We start from the raw sequence: 21,732 nt of genomic DNA, 5'->3' as shown, positions 1-21,732 counted from the left end.
TCATGTCTTGACGGCACTCTGTGTACTTGTCATTTTCCCAGGCTCCCGGGCAGACTTCCTGTTCACTTGTTTCACTGCTGTCTTTTGTCTTCTTGCCTCAGTGCAGTTTGGTTCTTGATAACCTTGAATCTAATATGGAAATGCTGGTGGCTGGGGATGTGGCCATGTTCTGACCTAGCTTACATGAGGCTCAGGTCAGTCTTCAGCTCTCAACATAATCTCGCTTGGAGTGATTTACTTTAGTTTAACCCCCGCCCCCCTTCCTGCCTTTGTGCCACATGCACCCAGAGCTGTATTCAACCTTTGGGCAAAGACCAAAATGTACTTTCTTAAATTTTTTTGAAAGGTTATCGTGTAGCTCAGGCTCATGAGCTTAGACCTTGGAACTCATTACATAGCCAAAGGTGACCTTGAACTCCCAGTCTTCCCCTTCCTAAGTGCTGCATTTATAGGTGTGCAGTACTATTCCTGGCTTATACAGATGTCCTTAAAGTTCAATTTTTTTTTAATACTAGGAATCTAAATTAGGGTTTTATATGTACTCAACAAGTTTTAGTTGCCAACTTTATTTTTTAAATTGTGTAGTTTTGTGTATGAGGTATATGTATATGTTTGTGCATATGTGTAAAAAGTATTAAGTGCATATGGAGGCCAGAAGTAAACATTGGATGTTTTGCTATTTAACTTTCCACTTTATTTTTTTTGAGACAGGGTCTCTGAACATAGAGTTTTGCAGTTGACCAGACTGGCTGTTGAGTGATTTCTAGGGATCTGAATTAAGTGAGCACTTTACCAATTGAACCAGCCCCTTCAGTGCTCCATTTTAGTTTTTGTAAAGATTTCTCTTTATTTTGAATTATGTATATATGTGTGTATATGTGGGGTATGTACGTATGCGTTCAGGTCCCCTGGAGGGTAGAGGTGTCGAGTGTCCTGAAGCTGGAGTTACAGGTGGTAATAAGTTGCCCAATGTGAGTGCTGAGAACCCAGTTCTCTCTCTCTCTGGAAGAGCACACTGCTGAGCCATCTCTTAAGCTTTAATTTTTAAAACAAACATTTAATTTTTTAAGGTAGAAAATTGGCTTAGCATTCCCTTCTATAACTATAAATTTAGATCAAGCTCGTCTGGAATTCATGGCCTCTAGCCTCAGCATACTGAGGAACTGTAATAGCCTAGTGAATTGATTTTTATTGTATTATCAAGTGTGAATGTCTGTCTGTGCTGGGATTGACCCCAAGTCTTGGCACATGTTAAGCGTATGCTATACAGTTGAACTCTAGTTCCAGCCCTGACTTTATGACTTTTCGTGGATGATCACTAGTAATTGTAACTATCATTTTTGGTGTCCTGTTGACATTAGCTTTATTTATTCTTTGATTAGTTGATGTAGATTTGGATTGTTTCTAGTTTTTGGCTTTTAGAAATTATATTATTATGAGCATTCATGTAGAAGTTGCTTCTGTGTAGGTAGCTTGTTTTCATTTCCTTAAGTATATGCTAAGGGGTAAGATCACTGGGTCATTTGGTAAATACTTTGGAGGAACTGACAGACTTTCCCACAGCAGGTGGACCATTTCACATTCCTGTCAGTAAGATATTTTACTTTTCTATGTACTTGTTGTTATCAGTACTTGTTACCTTTTTTTTTTTTAGCTATCCTGCTAAGTGTAAAATATTTCATTGAGGTTTTTGTTTATATGTCATAAATAACAAATGCTATGCTTTATTTGGTTATTAGTCATTTATGCATCTTTGAACAAATATGTATTGGATTCCATTGCTCTTTAAAAAGTGTTTATTTGTGGGGCTATATAGGAGTTTGTACACGTGGAAGACAGTTTAGGGAATTCTAGTCTCTTCTATTGTATTTATTTTGAGGATGGAACTTATGTATTAAGGCTGAGTGGCAAGCACCTTTACCCAATGAAACATCTCACTAGCCCTCCGTTGTCCCCCTTCCTTTTAAAATTAGGTTATCTTTATTGTTGAAATATAAGGGTTCTGGGGCTGGAGAGATGGTTCAGAGGTTAAAAGCACTGGCTGTTTTTCCAGAGGTCCTGAGTTTAACTTCCAACAGCCACATGGTGGCTCACAACCATCTGTAGTGATATCTGGTGCCCTCTTCTAGTTTATAGACATACATGCAGGTGGAACAATGCGTACATAATAAATAAATAAACAAAATATTTTTTTTAAAAAAAGAAAATAAGGGTTCTGTACATAGTCTAGTTGAAGACTCTTATTAAATATTCCTTTCTGATACTGTTTTTCTTTTCTTTGGGCTGTTACACTGCCTTTTCACTGATGTCCTCTTTCTTTTTTGGTGCTCTTAATTGAACCCAGAATCTCTTCATGCATGTAAGTCATACCCCTCAGTCCACCTCTAGCCCACATGGTGTCTTCTGAAGTAAGGAAATTCTTAATTTAGAAAAAAGTCCAATACCCATCTTCCCTTTTCCCTTCTGTCACTTATCCGTTTGATTATTGTAGACAGAGTTTCTCTGTGTCCTGGTAGCCACTCCCCAAATAACCACATAGAGACTTAATTTTAATTATGTTGGCCAAGCTTAAGCTTGTTTTTAGCTAGCTCTTATAACTTAAATTGACCCGTTTCTATTAATCTATGTGCTACCCTGAGGCTTGTTTGCCTTCCTGTCCTGCCTACTTCATGGTGTCTCCTCTAACTCCACCTTCTTCCCAGCATTCTTCTGCCCTGAAAATCCTGCCTACCTATCAACAAGTCAGATCTTTATTAACCAGTGAGAGCAATACATATTCATGTTGTACAAAAGATTGTTCCATAACAATTCCCTTTTTTCTAACTAAAGAGGAAGATTTTAAAGTTATATACAATAAAATAAGTTATCAAGTAAAAATTACAGTTTTAATATCCATTCCATTTGTATTTGACAAATTTAGAGAAAATGTGTTATTATTTATCTTTGTTAATCTAAAATTTTATACTTAACTTAGCTTTTATCATAACTAAGGAAAACTTTAAGTCTAATTATTTAGTCTTTAACTCCACCAAAGACCCCCAGAAGAGTGAAGTATTACCTAATGACAGGGTCCTCTGACTGCCTAGACAGACTCAAAGTTCTTTTGTAATGTTGGGGCATCCAACTTTGGCCTATAGGCCTAGAATATCTGGCAGATTTTTCTGAAAAGCAGGGAATTTTGAAGGACTGTCCTACCTTGTCTTGGCAGTTGTTTATTTTACATCCTACTAGTCCAATTTGCAGAGTATACTGTCAGCAATTTAGGCAAGGGCAGTTTTTTACTCAGATGACTAGCTTTTGCCATCAAGAAACCAAACTCCATACGGAGGTTCTTCAGTGCCCATCTTCTTTTGAAGTAAATTGGTGCTGCCAAGAGCACACGTGTCTCATTGTCATGAAAAGCTTTAGGTTATTAAGCAGATTAAGTGTCATATCCTGTAGGTCTTTGAAGTGTTTGAAGACCACCTACTTAAATGTATCTTTTTTAAAAACCTTGAAAACATACCTAATATGACTATAAGTTTGATAATTATAGATGACTTACTAACCTGTACTTTTAAATTATACATTACATTTTTAAATGAGTTGCATAAGCACAATACCCCACAAGAATATACAACACAAGCATGGAAACATACATCCAGTATGGTAAAAATAACTTTAATTTGTGTCAATAAACCAAAATCCATACTAATGTAAAATATTTTGAGATTAATAGTTGTTTTTTGGGTTAAAGTCAATTCAATGATCTAGCCTTTATCTCATCATTTCTATATCATATCCCCCTTTTTACTTTAGAAAGCGATCTTTGAACTTGACTCCTTTGTCTAGTTTTTTTTTCTGACTATGACCAATAACAATTTGTAACCAAATCCCTTAGATGATAACAAACATCCATAACTCATCTTTTGGGAATGTGGGCATTGTTGATGTTGTTGTTGTTTTTTCCTAAACTGCTTCCTATTGCTTGGGGGCACCAGTATTTTGGGGGGGCCCTGAGAAAATTTAGGATAATGGTTAAGTCTTAGCTTAATAGTTTGTGAGGCTGAACCATCTTAGCAGTCTTGAAGCTGTTCTTGCTTTCTTGCTGCAGTAACTAATGGAAGTATTCTGAGATATTGAATCATCTGGGCCTTCTCTTTTTATTGGTGTTGGTCAACTTTATCTGAAAATATATAAACATTTAAAGGTAACTTACATATCTGTATTAATACAAGTATAGACTATTGTTTACAAGTTTGCTGAAGATGATTTTTCATTTTATGTTTGAGCAGATAAAATATACATTAATGTGTTTTGTATGTTTTTTTTTTTAGGTTTATTTCTTTATGTCTGTTGTCAGGATTTTCCAGGGTGGTCTTCCCTGATCAAGCCTGAGCCATATCAGCCTCGAATGAATCCACAGCCTCTCTTGTGGAAATAAAACCTTAGCCTTTATCCCAAAGCAACACATTTTTTGACTTCTATTTTGAAGTTAAGATATTTTTAAAATATTTATGTTGGATTCATCTAGCAGTTTTTGTAATCAAATGTCTCAGCAGTTATCACTCACTCATTAGCAGTCAAAAAATTTAATGACAACATAATAACATATAGGATCCAGACTCCCTGTGGTTTTCCATCTCTGTGTGGCGGTGTGTGTGTGTGTGTGTGTGTGGTACTTCTTTTTAAAGGGCTTCAGTATTTTTAAACTATTTTCAAATCTATGACTACATACACCTTTCTTCTTTTCTCTCCCAAACCTATGTATATTTTTAAACACACTGTAGTCCGTTTAGAGTTTTTTCTGTCTGGATCTGTCTTTAGTGAACATCTGTATTAGTTTTTCAGTTGCATAAATTGAATCTTAAACTGCTATATCAGCCTCTGCCAGTGCAGCTTACCTTAGTGCATGACAGCTGGCTCCTCCCGCAGGGGCCTGCCGGGAGATGTGCCTTGTCACTGCAGCCAGCATGAGAGACATGAGAGTAGGAAGCTGTGTTTTGCTCTGTTTTTGTGTGTTTAAGACATTTTTAAAGGTTTTTCAGGTTTTATGTGGCTGTAGGTACCTAATGTTTGGGTGCCACATGTAAGCAGAATTTCTCTGTGTCTCAGCAGCCACTCCAAAATAATCTCCCTGAGACTTAATTACTATTAATTATAAATGCTCAGTCAATAGCTCAGGGTTGTTACTAGCTAACTCTTGCATTTTAAGTTAACCCTTATTTCTTATCTACTCTCTGCCACATAGCAGAGCATGTTTATCTCTTGTTTCATCTCCATCTCAATCAAAACTCCTTAGACTTAACCCTTCTTCTTCCCAGTGTTCTCTGTGTCTCGCCTCCTAGTTACCAGCCAGTCAGTTCTTTTCTTTTCTCTTTTTTTCCTTCCTTCCTTCCTTCCTTCCTTTCTTTTTTTGATCAATTCTTTTCTTAAACCAGTCAGAAGGTGAGAAAGTGCCTGGGCAAAGGAGCGCATCTTCACAGTATACAAAATGATTATTTGATGACATTTCCCACATTGGATGCCATATGTAGAGGGACTTTTCTGTCCTGCCTCAAACTCACTGAGATCTGGCTGCCTCTGTTTCCCAAGTTTTAAAAACTGTTTAAGCCAGGCGGTGGTGGCACATACCTTTAAACCCTTGCAATCAGGAGGCAGAACTCTGTGAGTTCAAGGCCAGCCTGTTCTATAGAGCAAGTTCTAGGACAGGCTCCAAAGCTACAGAGAAACCTTGTCTCGAAAAAGCCAAAACAAACAAACAAAAAACCCACTGTGTCTAAAATGGGATTTTGTTACATTCAGTGTGTCTTTGTGAATTAGAAACTAATCAAACTTTCAATTTTTTTAATTTTATTTATTTATTTTGGTTTTTTAAGACAGGGTTTCTCTGCGTAGCTCTGGATGCTCTGGAAGCCCTGGAACTCACTCACTCACCAGGCTGGTTTTGAACTTAAGAGATCTGCCTGCCTCTGCCACACATTGCTGGGATTAAAGGTGTGCACCACCACCGTCTGCTCTTGCCATTGAGAGCAATTAGTGTGGATGCACACATCCCTCAGTTCTAATGGCCTTATTAACTAGCTTAGTAACCTAAGTTTCCTTGTCTGTAAAATAAAAATAACAATCACCAATTTATAGGAATTTGTGTGTATGTATGCATGTTTGTATGTGTACACATTACATGTGTGGGTGCTTACGGAGGCCAGAAATTAACATTGGATATTGTTCCTTAATTGCTTCTCTACCTTAATTTTTTTTTTTAAGGTAAAAGGACTAGGAGGTTGGGAAAGATGAGGAGGAGGAAGAAAATGTCAATTTCTTTCCATAATTTCTTCTTTTGTTTTTTTCTCTTTTGGTATTTTTGAGATAAGGTTTCTCTGTATAGCCCTGACTGTCCTGGATCTCACTTTGTAGACCAAACTGGCTTCAAACCCAGAGATCCTCCTACCTCTCTCTCCCAGCTGCTGGGATTAAAGGCATGTGCTACCACTGCCCACCTCTTCCCATAATTTCTATATTTTTTATTACTGTTCCTAATACTGTGTTAGATATGACTATTATGTACTGAGCAAACACTTTAAGCTAAATGATTCACCGAACTTAGAACTCACTAACTGACTAGACTAATGTCTCTTTCCCTGCCCCTTAGTGCTAGGATCACATACTACCACCATGTTCGCTCAGCTTTTCTATAGGGAGATGTGATCTGAACTGTAGTTCTTTTATGCTTGCATGGCAGGCACAGGCACTTTACCAACTGAGTCATCTTCTGAGCTTTTCGTATTTTTGAGACAGGGTCTTCCTATGTAGTTCTGGCCAATCTGGTACTTGTTCTGTAGAGCAGGCTGGTCTTGAACTCAGAGATCTGCCAGTCTCTGCCTTCCGAGTGCTGGGATTAAAGGTGTGTATGTCATCACACTCAGCCTCAGCCTTTTAAAAATATTTAAAATGTTAAATTGGCATTGTGATTGTTCAGCAGATGATAAGTATCTAACACTAGTAGCAGCAGTAATAAAAGAAGATGTAGAAACTGTGGGAAGAAATTGGTATTTTTTTCTTCCCTACCCGCTTGCTTTTCTTCTCTTCTTTTTGTGGTACTTGACATTGAACAAGCAAGTTTACATGCTTGGAAACACTGTATTCTCTGAGCTTGTAGTACTGTATTTTCATTATTTCATAATTCTAAGGATATCTAATATTTCCTGGTTATATATGCAATGAGTTATGTTTTAGGTGTACCTTGATTTAAAGAGTACTGTGAATGAATTCCTGAATTGTTGGATTATATTACACCTAAAAATTTAAAAATTGCTTTGGACTGGGGTCGTGAGTCAATGGTAAAATACCTACCTACCTAGCACATGTAAGATAGGTTTTGGTTCCTAGTACCACCAACGCAACTTCAAAAGACCCCTTTACACGCATACATGCGCGCTCACACACACAACACACAGTCATTTAAAATACAATCTGGGGAGATAGCTCAGTTGATAAACAATGTTCAAGTATGAGTATAGATGCTCAGTATCTTTGTAAAAAGCTAGGTATGTGGTACACCTAGAATCACAGAATGGGAAGGCATAGATAGGAAGACCTTCTGAAGCATGCAGGACATCTAGCCTCAGAAAAATGTGTTGGAGAGTGATAGAGGAAGACATTCCATACTGGCCTGGCGCACACACAGGAACATGTTATATACACATATACCACATACACATAAAAGTATTTACACACACATGTACACATAGGAACATGTTATATACATGTATACCACACACAAATAAAAATGTATTTGCATGTCAAGTCAGAAAGTAGAAATATCACAGAGCAGCCCAAAGTTTTATATACTTCTTGTTTGTGTGTTTGTTTGTTTTTGTTGTTTTTCAAGACAGAGTTTCTCTGAATAGCTTTGAAGCCTGTCCTAGAACTCACAGATCCACCTGCCTCTGCCTTCCAAGTGCTGGGATTAAAGGTGTGTGCCAGCACTGCCCAGCTGAGTTTTATATATTTCTGTGCTAATGGATTATATTTAAATTTAAGAGAATTTTATGAATATTTTAAAGTCCTTTTGTGGGGGAGCTTTTTGTGACAGGGTTTCTCTGTGTAACAGTTCTGGCTGTCGTGGACAGTCTTACTGGAGTTACAAATGGTAATGAGTCACTTGGTGTGACTGCTGGGAATCGAACCAAGGTCCTGTGTAAGAGCAACAAGTGCTCTTGATAACAGAGCCATCTCCAGCACCACTTCCATCCTTTCTGCTTGGACTGTATGTCCTCTGCATTGTTTACATTACTGACCTTTTTGGACAAAGGCACATTGAAACATAAATGAAAAAAGAAAATTATAGGAATAGCTAACCACTCTCTAATTTACACATAAAATAATTTATAAACATTTGATTCTTAAAAGCCTATCTTCAGAAACACGAAGGTACCATGTCTAGTTTTTGGCTATCATATTTAACTTGTTTTATTTTCCTCTTGATCATGACTTCTGACTTGAATTAGAAAGGTTTGTTTTATAAAGAGGTAATTGTTTCTATTCATACACGTTTGTGGAGAAAGATGCAAAACCTTCCTGTGATTGGTGATGTACTTTTATTATAGGCTCAGCAAAACAGTCCTTCTTCTACGGGTTCTGGCAATACAGAACATTCTTGCAGCTCCCAAAAACAGATCTCCATCCAGCACAGACAGACCCAGGTAGGTTGGGGACCAACACACTGCAGAGGTGTCCTCAGGAATAGGCCAAACCACATAGAAAGTCTGTAACTCTTCTCTTAGTCTTCCCTTTACCTTTGACTGTACCCCTTTGTGTAGTCTCTTCAGAATTGGTATTATGAGTATTTCAGGTTCTTTGGAAGGTGTTTTAACAGGTCTTTCTTCACCTTTCTGGTCATTACTAAGATGCGTGCTTGTACTGACTACAGTGTGGAATGGGGACAAGAGCACACATTTTGAAGGTTTCTGGGCCTAGGTTCAAATTCTGTCTCTATTGTTTACATTTAAATAATGTAAAATTAGGATGATTCCAATTGCCTCAGGCAGTGGTGGCAGTGGGCTTTCAATAAATGTTAATTTCCTACTTTAAGAAAGTAGTTTATTTCCTAAACTTGCTTACTTACTCACAAGACCTATTTATATTTCAAAATGTGTTATACCAACCAAATTCCTTCCTTAAGCAGTTTTCAGAAGTTTGGTTTTTTGTTTTTTTTTTTTAAACTTAGAGACTGTTGTAAACATTAACTGAGTGTGTCTGAGAGATTTTCCTATGGCTGTAAATCCTGGCAATGGGAAGACTAAGGCAGGAGAATCTTGGTTTCAAGGCCACCTCAGGCTGTCTGAATAAAAGAAAAGGAAAGGAAAAGAGTAGTAGATCTTTGCTCCAGCTGTCATGATAAGTTAGTTTATTGGGTGTTCTTGTCTGTGTTCCCCTCAACACAGGATGCTTGCCAGTCAAGAAGAGTATAACATCTTAATTTTATTGGAATCACCAATGTTTGGAGAGTGCTCAGAAGTTTCTGCCTTTCTACTTTCTCTCTGTTTCCACTAGAGGGCACTCTTGTTCCTAGAGACTTGTGTCCTGTCTCCTGAAATCCCTTTCTAGTCAAAGCTGGTTTTAGTTCTACAGTGTTACATATTTTTCATTCAATGTACAGTATTGTGAGGATTTATGTAGTTAACTCCAGATCTAATATTTTTGCAGTACGGGTTTAGTAGATGTTGCTAAGGTTTGAAGAATAGGATGAGTAAAACATATTTAATTTCCTGTGTTATCTATCCAGCTATTGATGTTAGCAAATGCATCTTCCAAAAAAAAAAAAAGGAAAAAAGAAAAATGTGATGGCATGTAATGTTTTGTGACTAATTCTAAATTTGTTTGCTTTTGTCTTTGTAGTCTGACCTCACAATAGAAAAAATATCTGCACTAGAAAACAGTAAGAACTCTGACTTAGAGAAGAAGGAAGGAAGAATAGATGATTTATTAAGAGTAAGTATGAGAGTACTAAGAGACTCTATAAGCACTTGTACATATCTGGGTCCTCTGCATATTGTGGATAAGTACTCTAGCCAGATAACACAGCAGACAGTAAGCACCTGAGGAGGAACTGGAATCATTCTAAATGCCTTCTTTAAGTTGGAGAATTTATGATACAGCATTTTGATCCTTGAATTTATGTTAGGGAAGCAGGTATGAGTTGTAGTCCATGTAGAACTATTGGATTAAGTTTCCCGTTTTTACCATTTGAAAATACTCATTTTTATATTCTTTTTTTTCCTTTTCTTTCCTTTTATTTTGAGACATGGTCTTTCTATGGAACTTGGCAGGCCTAGAACTCAGTATCTAGATTAAGCTGACTTTGAGCTGTCAGTGATCTGCCTGTTTCTGCTTCTGCCCCCTCTAACTTTTGTTGTTAACTGTTAAGTCATTTACTGGTTGTTTATATGTGTATGTGTGTGAGCTTGTGTGAATATATGTGCACCACATATGTGCAGGAGACCATGGAGGTCAGGAGTGGGCATTGGATCCCCCAGAAGCAGGAATTAAGTGAACCACCATGTAGATGCTGGGAATTGAATCTGGGTCTTCTGTAAGAGTAGTAAGTGCTTTTAACTGCTGAGCCATCTCTCCAGTCCTATATTTTGCATTTTAAAAACTTTTTTTATAAGAACCATTCATCTCATTTTGGTTTTTTTTAATACTTTCTGTACGTGTGTATGCATACATGTACATAACTGAGTCTTACTATGTAACCTTTACTGGCTTTCAGTTTATAATCCTCCTGCCACTGCTTCTACCTAACACCCTAGGATATATGTGTGTGTGTGTGTGTGTGTGTATGCATATTTACCTTTCTCTCTCTTCTTTCCCTCATCCTCCCCACTTTTCCTTGATTTAGGATCTGATCATTTTTACCTGTTTTTAACATTTTTTCAACTTTTGCCTGTATACATATGTTAGCACCACATATATGCCTGATGCCTTTGGAGACTAGAAGAGGGCATTGAATCCTCTGAAACTGAAGTTACAGATGGTTGTGAGCTGCCATGTTGTTGCTGGGAAGGGAACCTGGATCGTCTGTAAGAGCTCTTAACTACTGAGCCATCTCTTTAGCCTTTAGTATTACTTTTTTGAAGACAGGGTCTCATGTATCCCAGGTGGCTATTTGTTACTTTAAAAAAAAACAAAAAACAAACAAACATATTTTGTGTGTGGGTACGCTTTTTGCCTTGGTCTGTATATAGAGGTCAGAGCACAGCCTGATACTCTTTTCTTCCATGTGAGTCCCAGGGATTGAATAAACTCAGGTCTGAAGACTTGGCATCAGGATTTTTAACCCACTGTACCTTCCTGCAAGTTTGTGTTCCTCTTAAAATTTGCTTTTGTTTTTGTTTTTTTGTTTGATTTTGGTTTTTTGTTAGTTTTTCGAGACAGGGTTTCTCTGTATAACTCTGGCTATCCTGAAACTCACTCTGTAGACCAAGCTGGCCTGGAACTCACAGAGATCCACCAGCCTCTGCCTCCCAGGTGCTGGGATTAAAGGTGTGCGCCACCACTGCCTGGCAAAAATTTGTATTTTTGACAAGACTCAGAAATAGAAGTTCTAGTGAGGACAACTGGCATCTCTTGGCAGTTTGTGCTTGGAAGTTTTCTTTGGCTTCCTTCATTCTCTTGGCCAAAAGTTTAACATATTCTGCATCTTCTTATTTTTCCGAGTACATTGTTTCTTCAGAATCAATATGCCAGTTTGTATGTTTCAGGACACCTAGAGGGGTACCAAGACACTCAGTCTTGGGTGCTTTGGTCCTAGGCTTCCTACCTTCTCTGTTTTAAAGACTTTCAAACGTTATATTAAGAGATATCATCTTCTTTTATCTATCTATTGTCTGTCTGTCTGTCTATCTATCTACCTGTTTATTATTTATACAACATTCTGACTCCATGTATGCCTGCAAGCCGGTAGAGGGCACCAAATCTCATTACAGATGGTCGTGAGCTACCATGTGGTTGCTGGGAATTGAACTCAGGACCTCTAAAAGAGCAACCAGTGCTCTTACCTTCTGTGCCATCTCTCCAGCTCCCATTATCTTCATTTGAGATACAGAATATTTGTAGGTTTTGCTAGATCATTTGGGCCCTAGAGCGAGGCAATTCCCAAATGTATATGTTCTTTTATATTATTAATAACAACAACCAAGCTGAGAACACTCAGATTGGCATCCACAGTACAACCCAAGCAGATTTACACTTCCTTTCTTTAGTTCTCCATTTTCTATAACGGGTATGTCCCTTAGGTCAAGATGCCTTGCTCTATAGGAACTTCTCTGCTGTTGTTCCCAGTGTGAGTTTGAACTATGTAACCTTTCCATTCTTCCTCCAGCAGTACTTGGCCGCACACTTACAGAAAGTATGGCATGTCTAGGAAGGAGATGACACTTAGCTTCATCTTGATGAAGCTCAAAATGTACTTTGAATATGCAATTTGTCATCACTGATCCACATTTTTTTTTAATTGAATGATTGGGCCTCTCTAGTGCTGGGATGAAAGGTATATGTCACCACACCCAGCATTTTGTGCATTTCAAACTGATGGTCCCATACCTCATTCAGAATTAACATTTTTTAGGGTCCCCCCTTTTTTTGGTTAAGTTTCCCCATAGTTGAAGGAGAAGAGCCATTTATTCTTAATAACAGTTTTACTTATATTTTGATAGTTTGTTTGAAGTGTTTTGTGTTTGTTTGTGTGTGTCTGTGTGTCTTGTATGCACATGTGAGGAGGGGATCAGGTTCATGTATGCTTGTTGTATGAGACAGCATCCCCTTTCACTTGAGCTAGGCTGGTGGTCATAAACCTCAGGGATCTTTCTCTGCCCCTCAGTGCTGTTTTCCATATTTATGTCTGGTTTTTATGTGGGTGTTAGGATTTGAACTCCATTGTCCTGTTCTTCTGCTGGATTCCCTGCTCATTGTCTTCTGTGGATTGAACTCACAGCTTCTTCTAGTTCCTTTTCTGTTGTTATGGAACAATTTGACCAAAAACAACTTAAAGGAGGAAAAGAAAAATATTTTCCTTGTTTTCCTATGCTAGTCTAGCATTGAGGGAGTCAGGACAGAAACTTGCAAAACCATAAAGACATGCTGCTTGTTGGATGGCTCTTTGGCACATGATTAGTTATACAGCTCAGGACCATCTGTAGGGATGGTGGAGCCCACAGTGGGCTGGGCCTCCTCCATCAAGACACTCACCCATAGACTTGTGTACAGGCTACTCTCATCTAGGCAGCTCCTCAGTCAAGTCATTGTCTTCTAGATTTTTTTTTAACTGTGTTAAGTTGACAGTTAAGATTAACCAGAACTGGGCCTCTTGGATGCTAATTACACAGGGTCTGTCACTGATCTGCACCCCTAAGCTTTTCTCCTCCTCTTACACACATACTCCACTTCTTTCTTTCTTTGAATATAAAGCTATGCCAAAGGAATGGATCCTTCAACAAAGAAAACTCAGAAGGGAAGCTGCAGTTTTTCTTCAAATATACTAGAAATTGTGGATTTGATTGGAAACACATCCCTCCCTTTCCTTTCTTTAGGCATTTTTTGCTTTAGACCTCAAGCTAGCCTCTAACTCACCGTTCTGCCTCAGCCTCTTAAATGCTGAGGTTATAGGTGTATGCCTGGCAGATTTTGTGTTTCTGTGCTAGAGAATGTTATGGGGTGAAATCACAGGTTTGGTTTGGTTTGGTTTTGTTTTAATTTCCTTTCAGGCAGGCATTAGTTCATCGTTGAGTTTTTCTGTTTTTTAGTGAGATGTTGGGTGACTGCATTGGATATGTCAGCCAACTTCTACCCATAGCATGGACTCCTAGAAATGATTGTTAAAAACCATGCTTTAAACTGCCAGAGGCTGATTCTGTTCATTCCTTCAGAAACTTTGAGAGAACGTTCACCTTCCAGAAATGTGTTAAATTTTATATACGTACTACTTGGTCTTTTCCTTATAGGTTCTTCAGTATGAACTAGATAGTCACACTTCTCCAAGTGCAGTAAACTCTTCCTTTGTTAACATGGTCTTAAGGATTCTGCAGTAACAACTAGCAGGAATAATTATGCCTGTGTAGAGAGTAGAGGCAGAGACAGGCAGATTTTTTTTTGTTTTTAAGGCCGTCCTGATCTATAATAGTTCCAGTACATCCTACATGGTGAGCTCCTGTCTTAAAAACCAAAAGCAATAAAAGACGTTGAAGAGATGGCTCAGTGGTTAAGGACAGTTGCTATTCTTTCAGAGGACCCAGGTATGCTTCCTAACTCCTACCTGGTAGCTCACAAGCATCTATAACTCCAGTTTCAGGGAACCCAATGCTCTCTTCTGGTTTCAGAAGGCATGCACACATCACACAGATGTACATGCAGGCAAAATACCCATACATTTTTTTAAAAAAAAAGCTGAAAAGTCTCAGCAATTTTTTTGTTTGTTTCTATTAAAAAGTCTTATATCATTTAGTTGATAAACAAGATTTCCCCACTGTTCAAGAAAGTGATGTTATTTGGCAAGAGTAAGGTTTTTTCGTTTTGTTTTTCTTTTGTTTGTTTTGTTTTGTTTTTAAACAACTGAGGGATAAATTCAGGATTTACAAAGACAGATTTGACCTTGGGCTAGTGGTTCTTCCCTTCTGTGTTATTTTAGGAGCCTTGAATTTTTCAAAGTATCTAACCCATCCTGTAGGCTTCTGACCACAGCTAAATTAACTTAGACTCTCATATTCTTGAAACAGGATCTTATTTTTGTGTTGTGTAGGCATGGGTGTCCTGGCTTCTCTGGGGACAATCATCCGCAAGAGCTCATGTTTTTTTTCTCTTTAGAAATAAGCTGAGGACATGGTTCCTTGGTGAGCTCATGGTTAGCCGACTTACTCAGGGGCTTGGAGTGGCTCCGTAGCACTGCCAAAACAACTTCTAAGTTGAAAAACAAACAGAAGAGCTTTAACATAGATAGCACTCACATGGTAACACAAAGAATGGTTAAAGGGTTGAATTACTACCTTTATAGAGACATGCTTACTGCAGATAGTAATGATTTTTCTCTCTTCCTAGAAAGTACTTTTTACTAATCTACCTTCCTTAAAACTAATTAAAAAATATTTTTCTATCAAAGGCCAACTGTGATTTGAGAAGGCAGATAGATGAACAGCAGAAGATGCTAGAGAAATATAAGGAACGATTAAACAGATGTGTCACCATGAGCAAGAAGCTTCTTATAGAAAAGGTTAGTGATAATGTAGCCTGAAGTCTGTATCCTAAGATTTAATGTGTGTTATTGTGTAACACCTTAACTGAGATGAAAATATTGGAATAGGGGATTTCTGAAGAATAAAGTTCTAATAACTTGATAGCTAGAGGTGTTTCCTTGCTTGTACAACACCAGACCAAGACTTCCCAGGTGACAATATGGACATGGTTTCTGGCTATTTATTGCTTTGACTGGAAGGTTGACAACTTGTCCCTGTCGAGTTTATTTTAGGTTTTGGATGTCTCCTCCACTCTTCCCCCAACCCCGTTCCCTTTTGAAATGGTTTATCAACAGTATTTTCCTTTATAATACTATCATTTTCAGTTTGTAAAAATTGCTAATTAAAGTGTTATTTGTTTTGGTCCTTTTACCTTCAGTCAAAACAAGAGAAGATGGCATGCAGAGATAAGAGCATGCAGGACCGCTTGCGATTGGGCCACTTTACTACTGTCCGACATGGAGCCTCTTTTACTGAACAGTGGACAGATGGCTATGCTTTCCAAAACCTCATTAAGTAAGTCAACTGTCAGGGTCGAATAGGGGACTTTTAAATGAATTTGAATTTTTAAAGTTTTCTCTAATTATGGTCAGTAAAGAAATGGAGGATTGGGGCTAGAGAGATGACTCAGGGGTCAAGAGCATTGACTGCTCTTCTAAAGGTCCTGAGTTCAATTCCCAGCCACCCACATGGTGGTTCACAGCCATCTATAATAGGATCCGATACCCTTTTCTGCTATGCAAAACACTCATACATAAAATATAAATAAATAAAATAAAATAAAAAAAGAAACTTAGGATCAGTGTGGTGGTACACACTTGTATCCTGATACTCAAGAGGCTGAGCCAGGAGAATCCTGAGAATCATGGTTCCATGATGTTTTAAAAAACTGACATAGAAAATCAGAAGAACAAAAACTTGAGCTTTCCTGAAGCTAAGGAAGACAGAATCAGGGTTTTACTTGATTGCTTTTTAATTAATAGTGATTTTTTTTTTTTTAAATACTGGTCTCAATCCCAACGTCTCATGTGGGCCTCACATTGTAGGCCAGTGTTCTGTTAGACCCTCAGTCTCTGGGTGGTACACTTTGATAAGAAACCAACTGGACAAAAAGCAGTAGAAACTCTGGGACTGAGCATAAGACAAAACTATAAGGAACTTTGTGAAACATGTCCATGGAGCTCTTTACAAAGATGGTGACTGATCATCAGCAGTAGTCACTTCCTTGAGGCCAGGGCTCCACCAGTGGTCAGGCTAGTGACCAACCTTCTGCCCACTTGTCTACACCTTAGAATCCTGAATACTTCTCTATCTCAGAACTTTTGGTTTTAAACACATAAGCATTTATTCCAAATTGGGAATTCATGTTTAAATCACCAAATTTGAACTGCGAGTAACTGTTAGCTCAAGATTGAAAAAGAAAATATGTGGACACACATCTGTGAATCTTTATTCCGAAAGTGGTGATATATATCTGTAATTCAGCACTTGGGAAATGGAGGCAGAAGAGTTGCCATTAGTTCAAGGCCAGTCTGGGCTACAAAGTAAATTTGGACCTGCCTAACCTATATGATGAGAACCCTGCATCAAAAACAAAACAGACAGTATGTGTGTGTTTGGTTGTATATCTATAATGTTACCTTAATTTTATTTATTTTGATTTGTTAGGTTAATTTTATCTAAGACTAGAAGATGGGTGAAAACCGTTGTATTTTTTATTAGTAATTTACTTATTTCCTATACTTAGGATTGAAACTAGGACCACATGCCTGCTAGACAAACACTCTTCCATTGAGCTAAATAAACTATTTTTAATCAAAATACTCTCCAACTTTTGATCTCTAGATAGATCTTTTCCATTTTTCTTTGTTGAAATAGATTGTTTAATGTGAATTGGAGAGCATGTTATTACTTTTAAGCAATAATGAATTATAAATAACAGATTGATCCCTGAAAGAAAACTACAAATATCTTTGCTATATATAATTAAATACTTCATTATAACTAACCTGAATTATACATTAGTCGTAATTTTTGGTGTACAAAACATCAACTGCAAACTTAGTTCAAGTGTGTTTTTGCTTTGCAAATGTACCAAATAGGTGTTTTGTTTTGTTTTTTTAATAAGAAGAGGCTGTCAAATCAGAGAATATCCTGAAAGTAAAACAGACTTGTGCATCATACCCAATAGGGGTACAGAATATCGTCTTCGTCTTCTGTTAGCTAGGCATACCTCTGTAGTTCAAGTGCACTAAGGCAGTTCCGCCAAGGCATGCTATCCATGGCACCTTTTCCAAGATGAACAAATTGCCCATTCAATATTTGTGGGGAGCGGGGGTCAGTTGATATTGCTACTTAAATCTTCTTTAGTAGCCTAAGTTGTATAATATACTCAGACTGAATCCCAGGTAGGATAGTTGTTCCTACTGGTCTTTGACAATGGCTACTTGTTAGATGATAGTCATTTTTGGCTTTGATGCAAAAAACTGGTTGCCATGTATAAGGAAATGAAATAAATTTTATTTTAAAAAAGAAATATAGCTTTTGCTGATAGCATTTTTTTGTGTGTCAGCAACCTAATACCTAGAAGGTTCTGATAATTTTATATTGGGCAAAGAGTATAAAAATGATGATTTTGCTAAAAGAGCAAAATGAGACTTAACAATAAAGATTCTAAACTCAAATTGGTCCCTTGGGTGGGTAGGTTTTTGTTTTGTTTTGTTTTTTTAAATGGATTTAAGTCAACATAAATAGTGGGCTGTTCTTCCAGTCTCTTGGGAAGCTGTTTCTGGCTGATACCCCGTAGTTGTAGGTATTTTATTTCCTAATGTTCTGCTCCAGTAAATTACTTTTTTCACTTTTCTTGTCATGTAGCTTTGTTGGCCTAGAACTCAGGATCCTCCCACCTCAACCTCTGCAGTCCTGCTAGTACAGGCGTGTGCCACCACACTGCTCTCACTTTCAGTACAGGTGTAAGGGAGTGTGTATGATTACTTGACAAATGGTGTTTCTATGCATAAGAAACCACATGACTAGCCAGGTGTAGTAGTTCATACCTGTGATTCCAGCAGTCGGAGTCTAAAACAGGAGGATTGCCAAGAGTTCTGGGTCAGCATGGGCTACATAGTTTCAGGCCAGTCTTTTTCTTTCTTTCTTTCTTTTTAAAAATAAAAAAGGAAAAGAGTAAGGAAAAGAAAGTAGATAAAGAAATATATACCTTTAATCACAGTGCTTGGAGGCTGTGAGGGAAGAGATTTATGAGCTCTAGACCAGCCTGGCTTTATAGCAATACTTGTCCAAAAACGAAAGAAATATATGTAACCAGTTGGTGGTGGCAACACAGGTGGTGGTGGTGGCGCACACCTTTAATCCTTTAAGCACTCGAGAGGCAGAGGCAGGTGGATCTCTGAATTTGAGGTCAGCCTGATCTACAAGAGCTAGTTCCAGGACAGCTAGGGCTTCACAGAAAAATCCTGTCTCAACCCTCCACCCTAACAACAACAAGGAATGTAAACTATGACATATACAATAGTTTGTGGGTGAAGAAGCTAAATACCAGGCACCATAACTAGGTTTTATGGGAAGATCCAAGCTCCAAAATCATTAGATCTTAAACCTAGAGCATACAGACAGCCTATACAGAAACTTCAACATGTTGACTTACTTTTTTCCTTGTCTCATATTTGAGATATCTTTTAATTCTCTAAAAGAAAGCTTTACTGTATCAGTCTCATAGTATTTTTGGCTAGAATATACTTTTTTGCTTTTTAAAATGTTCCACTTGTTGAAAGAGCAGTTTATAGTTCTGAGAAAGATGTTAAATATTATTATTCAGAGTACTGTTTTATTTAAATAGGTTCCAAACAGTCAGTGGCAAGGCAGTAAGATTCTTTGTGTTGAAATAACATTAAATAAATATAATTTGACATGAGTGCAAAATTATGGTCATTTAAGAAGTAGAATAGCAGTGAAGATAAGCTAAATTACAGTATTGCCATGCTTGTCTAGGCTTTGCTCAGATGTGGAAGGATGTCAAAGCATTTTCTAGGGTATCATCTAATTCTTAGGCAGATCCATACTAAGACAGTTTATTCTGTTGCTTGAGTGTCAGGTCATGCTTAGGTGGTCCAGACTCTTCCATGGCTGTGTCTGTGCAGAATATATGAAATCCTGAGATTATTTTAAGAATCATTTTTGGAGAGGTTAGTTTGCTGTTTGCTATTTGTAGAAATTTTTTTTAAATGGAAGAAGTTAAAATAATATCTAAAAATCTGTTTTTTCAGCTATATTGCCTACTAGTTATTTAGAGTCTGTTTGGGTCTGGAATGCACTTTGCTGTTGAAGGTGCTAGCTTCAAAACATCAAGCTTCATGGTTTAAAACAAAAGAGAAATTTGCTTTTTCATACTTCAGGAGGCAAGAAAGTCCAAAATCAAGGTGTGATAGGCCTAAGCTCCAGAGGTCAGTCAACCTTGGCCCTTCCCTAGACTAGGTGTCCAAGGGCTATAGTTTGTGACATAGCTTCAGGTTCTACCTCTGTCTTCACATGGGATGCTCTTGATGTGGCTGTTTGCGTCCTCCTGTAATAGCATCGGTCATTGAATTTAAGGCTCACTATGCCAGCATGACTTGTTAACTGCTTCAGTGACCCTGTTTCCAGATAAAGTATTATTCTGGAGTTATTCTGGTGGTAGGGCATATTTGTTACTTTTCCTAACAGGTAACACTTGAAGAAGGACAGACTTATTTTTAGTTCCCTGTTGAGAGGGTATATAGTTCATGGTAGTGGGGAAGGCATGGCCACTGTAGCAGCTAGGTTCATGATGGTTAATACACAAACACACACACACACACACACACACACACACACACACACACACACATGTGGTGGAGTGAGTGAATACACTAGCAGAGGGAAATGAATACATTAAAAATAGTTGGTAAGGGGCTGGAGAGATGGCTCAGTGGTTAAGAGCACTGGCTGCTCTTCTAGAGCTACACTCAGGTTCAATTCTCATCATCTACGGCAGCTCAAAACTGTAACTCCATTTCCAGAGGATCTGACACCCTCACACCAATACATATACAATAAAGTATATTTTAAAAGTATATTTAAATATATTTTAAAAATAGTTGGTAATGTCCATTTCCTGTTATAAGACATATTATGATGTGATGGGATTTTTGTATTCCCAAAGTAAATCTAAATAAAGGACAATGCTTAATTGACCTTATTATTCATATACACAGCTAAACAGTTATAAGAACATCTAAGGGTTGATAGAAGAATATTTATGATGCTGATTGTTGCTGTGTCTGCTTTTATGCCTAGGCAAGAGTTCTCAGAATAAGTAGTCTACGATTTCTTCAAATATGTTTTGGAACTTTTGTACCCTGTGTTTATGGTATATGTATATATAGATGGAAAGTCATGTAAATATGATGGTCATAAGCCTCCTTTTTTGTTGAGTCTGAATAGATTAAATGTATGCATTCATAATACTGTACCTTTTTTTTTTGTGGTTTTGTGGGACAGGGTTTCTCTGTAGCTTTGGTGCCTGTCTTGGAGCTCTGTAGATCAGGCCTCTGCCTTCCAAGTGCTGGGATTAAAGGTGTGCACCACCACTGCCCAGCATAATACTGTATACTTTAAAGGCATAATGTTGTACAGTGCACTAGGCCACTCTCCTGTAGTTTCAGCATTATCTTGTATGGTAATTGCCAGAGTTAGAATGCATTATACTCATGACCTCTGAGAGGCTGGGTGTTTCGTACCAACAATTCTTAATTAAATGCCAATTTATTTTCTTTGCTGGAAAAAAAAAGAGGGAATCTGAAGGTTGTTCCTTTCAAGTCTATAATGTCCTAACATATACTTAGCCACTTTCCCTCACCTTTAAGTCATAAGTAGTGCCTTAAAGTACAGGCTTATTCCAAAAACACTCTTCCTGTTTGGCTCTTAAACCCTGAGGGTTAACTATAGACCTCTTTCCATGAAGTTGTCAGACATGGAGGTGAAAGTTGTTTGTGTTCATTCCACAGCAATGACAACTAAATTACTTACCTTTTCTGTGCCATATCTTTTATATTTCTAGGCAACAGGAAAGGATAAATTCTCAGAGAGAAGAGATAGAAAGACAACGAAAAATGTTAGCAAAACGGAAACCCCCTGCCATGGGTCAGGCCCCTCCAGCAACCAATGAACAGAAACAACGAAAAAGCAAGACCAATGGAGCTGAAAATGAAACGTATGTTCTTGATGATGTAAAATGAAATGTCCTCTATCCCCCGAATACCCCTTGTTGAATACCCCTGGAAACATCTATAATTTAAAGAGGCCCCTAGAATTTGCAGATTTATTTTTCCAGATATGTTAATGGATTTGTTTAACTCATATTAAAAACTATATAAAATATATTAGCTGATTTTCCTAGCTATTCACTCGTTATTCAGAAAGTGTGAAATGA

At 37.7% G+C, this 21,732-nt stretch overlaps 1 protein-coding gene across 5 annotated transcripts in view; it reads left to right on the top strand.

The window, feature by feature from the left end:
- The window catches only part of Tlk2 (tousled like kinase 2), a 103,661-nt gene that overhangs the window by 49,994 nt on the left and 31,935 nt on the right, over positions 1-21,732 (top strand). For 3 of the 5 annotated variants that reach the window (XM_048445949.3, XM_048445948.3, XM_085695925.2), the window contains 5 exons: positions 8,589-8,684; positions 9,880-9,972; positions 15,134-15,244; positions 15,646-15,782; positions 21,361-21,513. In XM_048445949.3, the coding sequence (XP_048301906.1) occupies positions 8,589-8,684; positions 9,880-9,972; positions 15,134-15,244; positions 15,646-15,782; positions 21,361-21,513 (590 nt within the window). The remainder of the gene's footprint in view (positions 1-8,588; positions 8,685-9,879; positions 9,973-15,133; positions 15,245-15,645; positions 15,783-21,360; positions 21,514-21,732) is intronic. The other 2 variants (XM_085695926.2, XM_048445950.3) reach the window with 1 other exon arrangement.

The sequence above is a fragment of the Myodes glareolus genome, chromosome 9 (assembly GCF_982192425.1).
Source record: "Myodes glareolus chromosome 9, mMyoGla1.1, whole genome shotgun sequence".
NCBI classification, from domain to species: Eukaryota; Metazoa; Chordata; class Mammalia; order Rodentia; family Cricetidae; genus Myodes; species Myodes glareolus.
The sequence above is the reverse complement of the archived record's forward strand: the minus strand, read 5'-3'. Positions and strand labels throughout refer to the sequence as shown.